At 41.2% G+C, this 12,312-nt stretch overlaps 1 protein-coding gene across 1 annotated transcript in view; it reads left to right on the top strand.

The window, feature by feature from the left end:
- LOC143284819 (leucine-rich repeat serine/threonine-protein kinase 2-like) overlaps window positions 1–12,312 on the top strand; it is a 100,217-nt gene that overhangs the window by 31,207 nt on the left and 56,698 nt on the right. The window contains exons 24-32 of the mRNA XM_076591869.1: window positions 300–427; window positions 1,246–1,294; window positions 2,557–2,762; window positions 3,783–3,893; window positions 4,533–4,669; window positions 5,040–5,191; window positions 7,457–7,580; window positions 8,852–8,963; window positions 11,384–11,455. Coding sequence (XP_076447984.1) covers window positions 300–427; window positions 1,246–1,294; window positions 2,557–2,762; window positions 3,783–3,893; window positions 4,533–4,669; window positions 5,040–5,191; window positions 7,457–7,580; window positions 8,852–8,963; window positions 11,384–11,455 — 1,091 coding nt within the window. The remainder of the gene's footprint in view (window positions 1–299; window positions 428–1,245; window positions 1,295–2,556; window positions 2,763–3,782; window positions 3,894–4,532; window positions 4,670–5,039; window positions 5,192–7,456; window positions 7,581–8,851; window positions 8,964–11,383; window positions 11,456–12,312) is intronic.

Below are 12,312 nucleotides of genomic sequence, written 5' to 3'. Positions count from 1 at the left end.
ATGCATGCATATTGTGTGTTGTGTTTTCATGGGTGCAGGTAAATGGGTGCAAAAGTACTCACCAGGTGCACGGTTATACTGTGACTCATGCATGCATATTGTGTGTTATGTTTTCATGGGTGCAGGTAAATGGGTGCGAAAGTACTCACCGGGTGCACAGTTACACTGTGACTCATGCATGCGTATTGTGTGTTGTGTTTTCATGGGTGCAGGTAAATGGGTGCAGAAGTACTCACCAGGTGCACAGTTACACTGTGACTCATACATGCATATTGTGTGTTGTGTTTTCATGGGTGTAGGTAAATGGGTGCGAAAGTACTCCCTGGGAGCTTTGTCGCCATCAGATCTTCCCGTGCAGATTCTGGAGTATCGCTCCCTCTCCAACCATGGGGTGTCTCGGGAAACCTCACCTGCCTTCGACTACCCTGTATGTAATGATAATAATGATAATTATGATAATAATAAGTATTCATATAGCGCTGAATCTTGTGCAGGTTTTTTTGTATCAGGTTTTTTCTTATATTCTTATTGGTTTTGAATGTGGTTTTTTTTTAGTTGTTTTTTCATTTCTTTTTTTATTTTTAAAATTTATAAAAAATCTGTTTTAATGTATTTTTTTCAGTGCACCAGGGTGCCATGCTCTTATTCACTGTCAACAAAGTAACACATAAATTGGTATTCTTTTCAGTATTATGTAAATTTTTTGGAAACTGTTTCATGCTTTTATTTACTTTTAACAAAATAACACATAAATTAGTAGTCTTTTATTTACTTTTAACAAAATAACACATAAATTAGTATTCTTTTCAGTATAACTTTTTATTAAAAACTGTTTTCAATTAGAAATCATTTGTAATGCTTCAGTTCTTAGACACCATTTTTCTTTAAAGCCTGAATATTACTTGTGGTCAGATTCTTTCATACTTTTGATTTTAGATGTTTGTGTTTATGAACGCAAACAAAATATGCATGCAAGCAAAATATATCAGAGCTTTGAATCTGTTCATGTACAAATTTTACCCACATATGGGTCCCAGTCATTCAGAAAGGGGTGTGTTCTGTTGGAAATGACAGGACTTATTCTGGGTATACCAGTGGTTAGAGGGTGGCAGAAACAGCATTGGACTCTTAGCTTGAAGCCCTTTCATTGTTCTTGATGATCATCTCTGTTTATAACGCTGTTGTATGAAACTCCGGAACTCTTCATGTCCAGGATCATTGTTACTTGTGTCTGTCTGATTTCAGTCGGATTTTGAGGGAGGCAGTATGACAGGAAGCATATCTGAAGACACAGGTGAGGTTCTTAAACACATGCATGTGTGTGCATGTGCGCACACACACACACGCACATACGCACACACACACTCTCTCTCACTCTCTCTCTCTCTCTCTCTCTCTCTCTCTCTCTCTCTCTCTCTCTCTCTCTCTCTCTCTCTCCACAGCATCACTACCACCAAAAGTTTGTGATGGGGATGTTTTGTACCAGTACTGACAACTACTTACAGTATTCTGATACTGATGATTTTCACCATCACACCACACCTTTCCCACAGCCTGTACTTCAGAGGGAATAGAAAACACTTTCTGTGTTTTATTCCCCACAGATATAACCCCTTTTTAAACTACCCCCGCCAACCCCCACCCGCACCCGCACACCCTGACTAGGGCATTTTTAAAATTTTTTATTCCCCACAGACATAGACGTGACCCCCTTTTTTTTATTAAAAAAAAATTCCCCAGACATGGACATAAGCCCTTTTTAAATTTTTTTTAATTCTCCACAGACATGGACATAACCCTTTTCTTTAATCTTTTTGATTTCCCACAGACATGGACATAACCCTTTTTTAATCTTTTTTTAATTCCCCACAGACATGGACATAACCCTTTTTTAATCTTTTTGATTTCCCACAGACATGGACATAACCCTTTTTAAAACTTTTTGATTTCTCACAGACATGGACATAACCCTATTTTTTAATCTTTTTGATTTCCCACAGACATGGACATAACCCTTTTTTAAACTTTTTGATTTCCCACAGACATGGACATAACCCTATTTTTTAATCTTTTTGATTTCCCACAGACATGGACATAACCCTTTTTTAATCTTTTTGATTTCCCACAGACATGGACATAACCCTTTTTTTAATCTTTTTTTAATTCCCCACAGACATGGACATAACCCTTTTTTAATCTTTTTGATTTCCCACAGACATGGACATAACCCTTTTTAAAACTTTTTGATTTTCCACAGACATGGACATAACCCTTTTTTAATCTTTTTGATTTCCCACAGACATGGACATAAGCCCTTTTTTTAAAATTTTTTTTATTCACCACAGACTTGGACATGACCCTGTTTTTATTCTCCACAGACTGATATAGCTTTTTTTTCCCCCCCACAAACTTGAACGTGATTTTTGTTTTATTCTCCACAGACCTGGACATAGACCCTTTTCTTTTATTCCTCACAGACTTAGTCATAACCTTTTTTTTTTTTATTCCCAGTCTTATTCCCCACAAACTAGTACATGACATTTTTATCCTCCACAGACTTGGACATGAGCCAGGAGTCGAAGAGAAGATCAGCTGCCATTCCTGAAAGCCGGGTCATCTCCATCGATGTATCATCCAATAAGATCAGGAGCCTGGCTCACCTCATCGGTGGTGGTGAAAACTTCGCTGTGCGACTCAAGAACCTAAAGAAACTGGACCTCAGCAACAACTTGCTAGACTCTGTGCCTGATGAGTTGTTTCAGGTGTGTGTGAGTGTGTGTGTGTGTGTGTGTGTGTATGATGGCCTGCGGTAACGCGTCCGCCTAGGAAGCAAGAGAATCTGAGCACACTGGTTCAAAACACGGCACAGTCGCCAGTATTTTCTCCCCCTCCACTAGACTTGAGTGGTGGTCTGGACGCTAGCCATTCGAATGAGACAGTAAACCAAGGTCCGGTGTGCAGCATGCACGTAGGGCACGTAAAAGAACCCACGGCAACAAAAGGGTTGTCCCTGGCAAACTTCTTTAGAAAAATCCACTTTGGTAGGAAAAACAAATAAAGAATTGCAGGCAGGAAGAAATACCAAAATAAAAGGGTGGCACTCTCAGTGTAGTGGCGTGCTCTCCCTGGGGAGAGCAGCCTGAATTTCACACAGAGAAATCTGTTGTGACAAAAAAGAGTAATAGAATGTGTGTGTGTGCGTGTGTGTGTGTGTGCATGTTTGTGCATGTTTGTGTGTGTATGTGTGTTTGTTTCAGCGAAAGGCATGTTCTTTCTCCTTCTCCAAACATATCTTCCATCTGAGCTTATTTCATTTATCCATTCTTTCATTTCGTTCTCTCATTAATTTTTTTTTTATATAATAAAACCCTTTCCTGCATATCTGTGTGTTCATACTGGTTTGTTATAGCTTTTAGGAGAAGTATACTTGATGAACTTACCACCCATATAATTGGTTGTGGCAGGCCTCAAATCATGAGTACAATTTCAGCGACACTTAAGTGATTAAAGTACTTTTTTTTAAAGCTGGTCAATAGATTGCAGTCAGGGAAACAGAACGTCTTGATTTGCCTAAATAAATCTTTGTACGATATTAATTTAACTTAAAAATTTTTGTAATCAGGTGGGTTTTTATTTATTTTTTTATTTTTTTACTGTTTTATAAAGATGATTGAGGTCTATTTGGATAAACTGTTTTTAATTGATTGCTGGCCTTTTTTTGTGCGTGCGTTTTCGTTTTTGTGGGGTTTTTTTTGTTATTGATTATTCAGTTATGTTCCCAGTTGTTACCAGGCATGAGCCACCTGAACCTCAGCAGCAACCAGTTGAGTGACTTCCCCTTTGTCAATCTTCACTCATCTAATCTGAAAAGTCTGGATCTGTCAAATAATCAGGTCAGCTGGTTTTATTTTATTTCATTTTTATTTTTTTTTCATAAAGATTTTGGTTCAGTGGTTTGGATATTTTGATTCTTTCCAGTCTTCATGTTCCTCTGTTTTTTTGCCTTTGTTTTTTTTTATCAGAATGTTTAAATGTTACTTTGACATTTGCTAAATTTATTCCACAACAGTGAATTGTATTTGATCTTAGATTTTGTTTTTATTAAGCAGCATGACCAGCATTAAATCATGTTTACAGATGCTTGGTGGTGTTTGTCAGAATTGTATAGTCAGGAGCTTTGAATTCAGTACATAATGCAGGGCACCGTTTTCTGTTGTAAGGGACAGAGAAAACATTGAAGATCTGTGTATTATAACATCAGAACCATTGAATCCTGTATGTGATAGAGAGCACTGATTTCATTTGTCAGGGATGAGGAAGACAGTGAAGATCTTTGCATTATGAACTCAGGAAACTTGGCTCTGAACAACGGGTGCAATAGCCAAGTGGTTAAAGTGTTGGACTTTCAGTCTGAGGGTCCCGGGTTGGAATCTCGGTAATGGGGCCTGGTGGGTAAAGGATGTCGGTTTTTCCTATCTCCCAAGCCAGAAGAAGAGGAAGATTCTGTAGCTGATGCAGAGCACTGTTTTCAGTTGTCAGGGATCGATCTGGGAGGTCTGACTGGCAGCCTGCTGCTGGAGGAGCTGATTGTGTCAGAGAACAAGCTGACCGCATTCCCTGCCCACCTGGACACGGTCATGCCTCTCCTGCAGAAACTCAACCTGGCCAGGTGAACTGTGATTGCTGTTGTTCTGGTTTTGAAGCCACACACAGATGTGGATATATAGGTGCATATATGTGTGTGTATGTTTGGTGGCAGAATGCAGAATGGTAAAGACGTGCGTGCGTGCATGCGTGCGTAGTGACCAGATTGGTGCCTTGCTGACAACCCCTGGAACACAGCGCAACACAACACACCACAACACAACACAACACAAGAACTTACTCCCAACCCAACCCTCTGAAGCCTGTAGACCCCTGTATGTGTGTGTGTGTGTACGTGTGTGTGTGTGTGTGTGCGCGTGTGCATGTGCGTGTGTGCATGTGTTCTTGCGTGCGTGCGTGCGTGCATGTGTGTGTGTGTGTGTGTGTGTGTGCAGTAACCAGATCCGCACCCTGCCCACGTCCCCTGTACAGCTGCAGGAGTTGCGGCGACTGAACCTGAGCCACAACCACATCACCACCCTCCCTGACCCCTTCCTCCAGCACTGCAGCAAGCTGGAGATCCTCTGCGCTGCCAACAACCACCTGGGTCAGTTTCATCCCATTAGTGCACAGTTGGCTGAGAGGTAACGCGTCTGCCTAGGAAGCAAGAGACCCTGAGTGCACTGGTTCGAATCTCATAATCACCAGTATTTTCTCCCCCTTCATTAGACCTTGAGTGGTGGTCTGGACGCTAGTCATTCGGATGAGATGATAAACTAAGGTCCCGTGTGCCACATGCTCTTAAGTGCACGTAAAAGAACCCACGGCAACAAAAGAGTTGTCCCTGTCAAAAATCTGTAGAAAAATCCACTTCCATTGTAAAACAAATAAACTGCAGGCAGAATAAAACACACAAAAAAGAATGGGTGGCGCTCTCGGTGTAGCGATGCACTCTTCCAGGGGAGAGCAGCCAGACTTCCACACAGAGAAACCTGTTGTGGCAAAAAGAGTAATAAATAACATTTGTTTGACACTGGTGGTATGAAAGTGTGGTGATTGGGAAAGGCACTTTACTCCTATTTTCTTCGCTCCACTCAGGTGTGAGTGGGTACCTGACATTGGTTGGGGAAGGTGAAGATGGTGGGGAGGAGAGGATTTGGCCTCACCTTTCTGTTGCCGAGTCCTCGACACAATGGACTTGAATTCACTGCTCCAATGACAGTTAAAGACAATGGGATCTTTAATCTTTAGCCTTTTTTTTTTTTTTTTTTTTTTTTTTTTTAATGACAGTATCTGGCAGTGACTTGAATTCCGTTTTCACTGTATTTTTCCAGTCTTCTTCTGAACAAAATTGAAAGTTGACTGTCCCATGTATTACGCCTTTTTAGGTAATTCACTGTCAGAAATTTGTGTGCTCTTCAGCAAATGTTATCCAGCACGTCACAAAAAAAAAAAAAAAAAAAAAAAAAAAAAAAATCCGAAAATGAATGCCATGCGAGAATGAAAAAGTGGAACTGGTTAATTTAGTTTCTGCAAATGAATGTTCAATTAACACAATAAAGCCTAACATTTTTGTGTTTTTATGACAACTAAGAAATACGTATCCAGAGGAAAAAGACAAGGTAGGGTATGCCTAGGAAGGCTGTCCTCATGTCATGTTCAGCAGTGACTTGTGGAAGTTTGATAGATACGTTCATTAAATGCAGAATGTCAACATGTTTATCTGCCATTTAATAGTTTCTTTTTTTGTCTTAGAATGCAACAATAAAGAGTAATAAGATTCATCAATTGATGATGTAATATACTGACAAACAGCTTAACTGTAACAAGTGATATTATGCAATATCAAACGGCAATTGCAATACTGTTAATTAAAAATAAAGTTGTAATAGGGCTACAAATGATGTGGTGCAGTTGAATTATGTCTGATATTGTAAGAAGTGACAGTTTACTTACTGTTAAATGAACTTCCGTGACATATACATAATACTATTAAACAAGAGAGGCAAGGCCTTCAGGACTCACTTGTGATAAATTAAGTCCCCTAGCATTAATTACAGAGTAATTTCCCTTTTTTACTATCTGCACCAAAACGTTTGCAAAATAAATAAAAATTCCATGCTTAGCAAAAGAAGTTCCTGTTTGAACAAAAAATGATAATAATGACTCCTCTTGTTGTTGTGTCAGAATAAGAGGTCAAAGTGCCAAGTTTAGAGAATACAAAAAATATAAATATAACAGTAAATGCAGTTTGCATATAATTAGGCTTCTTTTTTTTCTTTTTTTTGTGCCCATCCCAGAGGTGCAATATTGTTTTAAACAAGATGACTGGAAAGAACTGAATTTTTCCTATTTTTATGCCAAATTTGGTGTCAACTGACAAAGTATTTGCAGAGAAAATGTCAATGTTAAAGTTTACCACGGACACACAGACACACGGACACACACACACACACACACACACAGAGACAACCGAACACCGGGTTAAAACATAGACTCACTTTGTTTACACAAGTGAGTCAAAAAGATGTGATATAATAAGAAACGATGTGAAACAGTTGCAGTGAATGTGACATGGTCAGAGGTGACAGTTCACTCGCCTCAAAATTTCATGACAGGTAGTAATAAATTCTACCATATGAGAGGGCACCTGTCAGAATTTCAGTCGAGTGTGCGATGAAGCGTGCTCGCTAGGTCAGTTCTTTCCTTGCGCCTTTATAGGGTAGAACTGCAGTCAGACTTCTACTTACAGGTAAGTCTCGTTTAACCATTATGGGAAAAGATGTATCACAATGATGAATGATGTGGAAAGGGTGCAGGAGGTGCGACACAGTGAAGTATGAGGTGTTGACAGACTTTCCTCTGCTGTCAGAAACTCTTCCGAGTGAGACAGTGGCGGCAGGACTGCTGAGACTGGCCACTGTACGCCTGAGCAACAACAGCATCACAGAGAAGGAGCCCTTCTTTGTGCCAAAGTTCATCCTGGAACTGCCCAAGTGAGTGTCCCTTTTTTGTGCCAAAGTTCATCCTGGAACTGCCCAAGTGAGTAACCCTTCTTTGTGTCAAAGTTCATCCTTGAACTGCCCAAGTGAGTGTCCCTTCTTTGTGCCAAAGTTCATCCAGGAACTGCCCAAGTGAGTGTCCCTTCTTTGTGTCAAAGTTCATCCTTGAACTGCCCAAGTGAGTGTCCCTTCTTTGTGCCAAAGTTCATCCTTGAACTGCCCAAGTGAGTGTCCCTTCTTTGTGCCAAAGTTCATCCTGGAACTGCCCAAGTGAGTGTCCCTTCTTTGTGCCAAAGTTCATCCTGGAACTGCCCAAGTGAGTGTCCCTTCTTTGTGCCAAAGTTCATCCTGGAACTGCCCAAGTGAGTAACCCTTCTTTTCTGTGTTCACTCGTATGCACACGAGTGGGCTTTTACGTGTATGACCGTTTTTACCCCGCCATGTAGGCAGCCATACTCCGTTTTCGGGGGTGTGCATGCTGGGTATGTTCTTGTTTCCATAACCCACCGAACGCTGACATGGATTACAGGATCTTTAACGTGCATATTTGATCTTCTGCTTGCATATACACACGAAGGGGGTTCAGGCACTAGCAGGTCTGCACATATGTTGACCTGGGAGATAGTAAAAATCTCCACCCTTTACCCACCAGGCGCCGTCACCGTGATTCGAACCCGGGACCCTCAGATTAACAGTCCAACGCTTTAACCACTCGGCTATTGCGCCCGTCGTAACCCTTCTTTGTGCCAGAGTTCATCCTGGAACTGCCCAAGTGAGTAACCCTTCTTTGTGCCAAAGTTCATCTTGGAACTGCCAAAGTGAATCACTTTGTATCATGCCCATGACTGTGGGGTAGACGTTTGGTGTGGACAGGGATATGTGCATGTCCACAGCTGGCTTTATTGTATGTCAATCTGTTTGTCTTGTCATGTCTGTCATACTTGCATGTGGCTTTTGATTGATGTGTTTTGCTTCTGTAGGTGTTGTTTTTATCTTTTAGTTCAGCTTCTGTTGGTGATGATTTTCTTTTTTCTTTTTCTTTCTTTCTTTCTTTTTTTTTTTTTTTTTTTTTTTTTTTTGCTGCTTTTTATTTTAATGAGAGACTGGAAACTTTGAAGAAAGGAGCAGACTAATGAGAGATTATGTCTGAACAGCAGTGAAAGTCCCCGCAGTTATCCATCTTAAAAGAATGACAGAACTCAGGAAAGAAAAAAAAAAAAAGAAGAAATAACCTCTTCGCACAGTTGATGATGATCATGTTTCAGCTTGCGGGTTCTGGATCTTGCTGGAAATCATCTGGAGGGGCTTCCGTCCCCTTTGCAGTGGAAAACACAGATCTTGAAAGAGCTGGTTGTCTCCCTCAACAAAATCACCAAGGTACATTTTGTGGTTTTGATATTCAGTAATTTTAGAAGTGTAAAATCACAAAAGGTTAAGATTGCTAAACAGTTTGATGAACATCATTTGGTTATGTAAGTGTTCTTATATTCCAGCTGGGATTGAAGTTTTGGAATCATGTGTACAGGCTTTGCATGGTGTATAATTTCATAAAAAATTTTCAACAGTTTGATTGGGCAGTTGGAAGCAGAAAGGCTAGAAGTTAAAGGAACATTGTTTGACCTTCTATATAAAAATACTGGATGTCTTCAGAGATAAAGAACAAGAATTTGAACATGAATTATGTTGGAGTAAAAAAAATATAAAAAGCAGATAATTGTTATTGAAAGTGGTAAGATTACAGTTTCATGAACAAGGTACCATAAGCAGTAAACTTATAATTAAAAATCAAGATAAATAATTGGGCCCAAGAATTTTGAATAAACCAAGAATTTTGAATAAACAAAGAATTCATAAACTTCAGATTTTATATTCAAGAAGAAATGAATGAAAACAGAAATTTCTTGTTAGGCATGTTGTAAAAAGTCATTACATGGCATATTGAGAAATGTCCATGTGTGTGAGAGTGTCATTGCCTGCTTATAAAGTGACATGTAGCAAAATGTTCCTATGTGTTAGTGTAAAATTATGTATCTGTGAGAGTGTGCATGTACCTATATGTGAGTGTAAAGGTCCGTATGTGTGTATAAAAGTATCTATGTGTTAGTGTACATGTCCCTATGTGTGACAGTGTGCGTGTCTCTATGTGTGAGTGTGTACATATCCCTATGTGTGACAGTGTACATGTCCCTTTGTGTGACAGTGTGCATGTCCCTTTGTGTGACAGTGTGCATGTCCCTATATGTGACAATGCGCATGTCCCTGTGTGTGACAGTGTACATGTCCCTGTTTGTGACAGTGTACATGTCCCATTGTGTGACAGTGTGCATGTCCCTATGTGTGACAGTGTGCATGACAGTGTGCATGTCCCTATGTGTGACAGTGTGCATGTCCCTATGTGTGACAGTGTGCATGTCCCTATGTGTGACAGTGTGCATGACAGTGTACATATCCCAATGTGTGACAGTGTGCATATCCCTATGTGTGACTGTGCATGACAGTGCGCATGTCCCTGTGTGTGACAGTCACAGTGTACATGTCCCTTTGTGTGACAGTGTGCATGACAGTGTACATGTCACTGTGTGTGACAGTGTGCATGTCCCTATGTGTGACAGTGTACATGTCCCTATGTGTGACAGTGTGCATGTCCCTATGTGTGACAGTGTGCATGTCCCTATGTGTGACAGTGTACATGACAGTGTACACGTCACTATGTGTGACAGTTTAAATGACAGTGTGCATGTCCCTATGTGTGACAGTGTACATGTCCCTATGTGTGACAATGTGCATGACAGTGTACTTGTCCCTATGTGTGACAGTTTAAATGACAGTGTGCATGTCCCTGTGTGTGACAGTGTACATGTCAGTGTACATGTCCCTGTGTGTGACAGTGTGCATGACAGTGTACATGTCCCTGTGTGTGACAGTGTACATGTCCCTATGTGTGACAGTGTGCATGTCCCTGTGTGTGACAGTGTGCATGACACTATGTGTGACAGTGTGCATGACACTATGTGTGACAGTGTACATGTCCCTATGTGTGACAGTGTGCATGTCCCTATGTGTGACAGTGTGCATGACAGTGTACATGTCCCTATGTGTGACAGTGTGCATGACAGTGTGCATGTCCCTATGTGTGACAGTGTACATGTCAGTGTACATGTCCCTATTTGTGAAAGTGTACATGTCAGTGTACATGTCCCTGTGTTTGACAGTGTGCATGACAGTGTGCATGTCCCTATGTGTGACAGTGTACATGTCAGTGTACATGTCCCTATTTGTGACAGTGTACATGTCCCAGTGTTTGACAGTGTGCATGACAGTGTACATGTCCCTATGTGTGACAGTGTGCATGTCCCTATGTGTGACATTGTACATGTCCCTATGTGTGACAGTGTGCATGTCCCTATGTGTGGCATTGTACATGTCCCTATGTGTGACAGTGTGCATGTCCCTATGTGTGACAGTATGCATGTCAGTGTGCATGTCACTATGTGTGACAGTGTGCATGACAGTGTGCATGTCCCTATGTGTGACAGTGTACATGTCAGTGTGCATGTCACTATGTGTGACAGTATGCATGACAGTGTGCATGTCCCTATGTGTGACAGTGTACATGTCAGTGTGCATGTCACTATGTGTGACAGTATGCATGACAGTGTTCATGTCCCTATGTGTGACAGTATGCATGACAGTGTGCACGTCACTATGAGAGTGTGTTTCCCTTTGTGTGAGAATATACATGTCCCAATGTGTGAGAGTGTACATGTCCCTATGTGTGAGAATTGTTGCGTGTCCAGCTGAACCTGGAGGGGGCCAAAGCCTGGAGCAAAATGGAGAAGCTGCATGCTGCCAGGAACAAAATAGCTGAGGTGAGGAACAAAATATCCGAGTGGTTATTGCGTTTGACTTTCATTCTGAGGGTCTGGGGTTTGAATCTCGGTAACAGCGCCTGGTGGGTCAAGGGTGGAGATTTTTCCGATCTCCCAGGTCAGCATATATGCAGACCTGCTATGCCTGAACCTTCTTAATGTGTATACGCAAGCAGAAGATCAAATATGCATGTTAAAGATCCTGTAATTCATGTCAGCATTCGATGGGTTATGGAAACAAGAACATACCCAGCATGCACACCCCCAAAAACGAAGTATGGCTGCCAGCATAGTGGGGTAAAAATGGTCATCTGTAAAGAATCAGACAAGATGAATTGTCAACCACTTCTGCTGTTTAAATAATCGGTCAAGATACACTGTCAACCACTTCTGCTGTTTGCTGTACAGGATGTGACGTTATACACTGTTGAACACTTTTGCTGTTGCGCTTGCAGGCAAGAAAACCCCAAAAAACAGGGGTGGCGTTGCACTGAAGTAACATGTTCTCCCTGCAGAAAGCAACCCAAATTTCACTCACATAAATCTGTTGTGACAAAAGAGCAGAGCAATACTTAACAAGACAAGGCAAGGCAAGGCAGTGCAGTGCAGTGCAGTGCAGTGCAGTGCAGTGCAGTATATGTGCTTTCATATTCGTGGCTGTTGGCACACATGCACTCACACACACACACACACACACACACACACACACACACACACACACACACACACACACACACACATATATATACATATACACACACATACACCCATACACACACACACACACATCCATTCCCCCTCCACACCCATACACCCCCCCCCACGCACACACACAGAACAAATAACCCATTTACTCT

The sequence above is a fragment of the Babylonia areolata genome, chromosome 8 (assembly GCF_041734735.1).
Source record: "Babylonia areolata isolate BAREFJ2019XMU chromosome 8, ASM4173473v1, whole genome shotgun sequence".
NCBI classification, from domain to species: domain Eukaryota; kingdom Metazoa; phylum Mollusca; class Gastropoda; order Neogastropoda; family Buccinidae; genus Babylonia; species Babylonia areolata.
The sequence above is the reverse complement of the archived record's forward strand: the minus strand, read 5'-3'. Positions and strand labels throughout refer to the sequence as shown.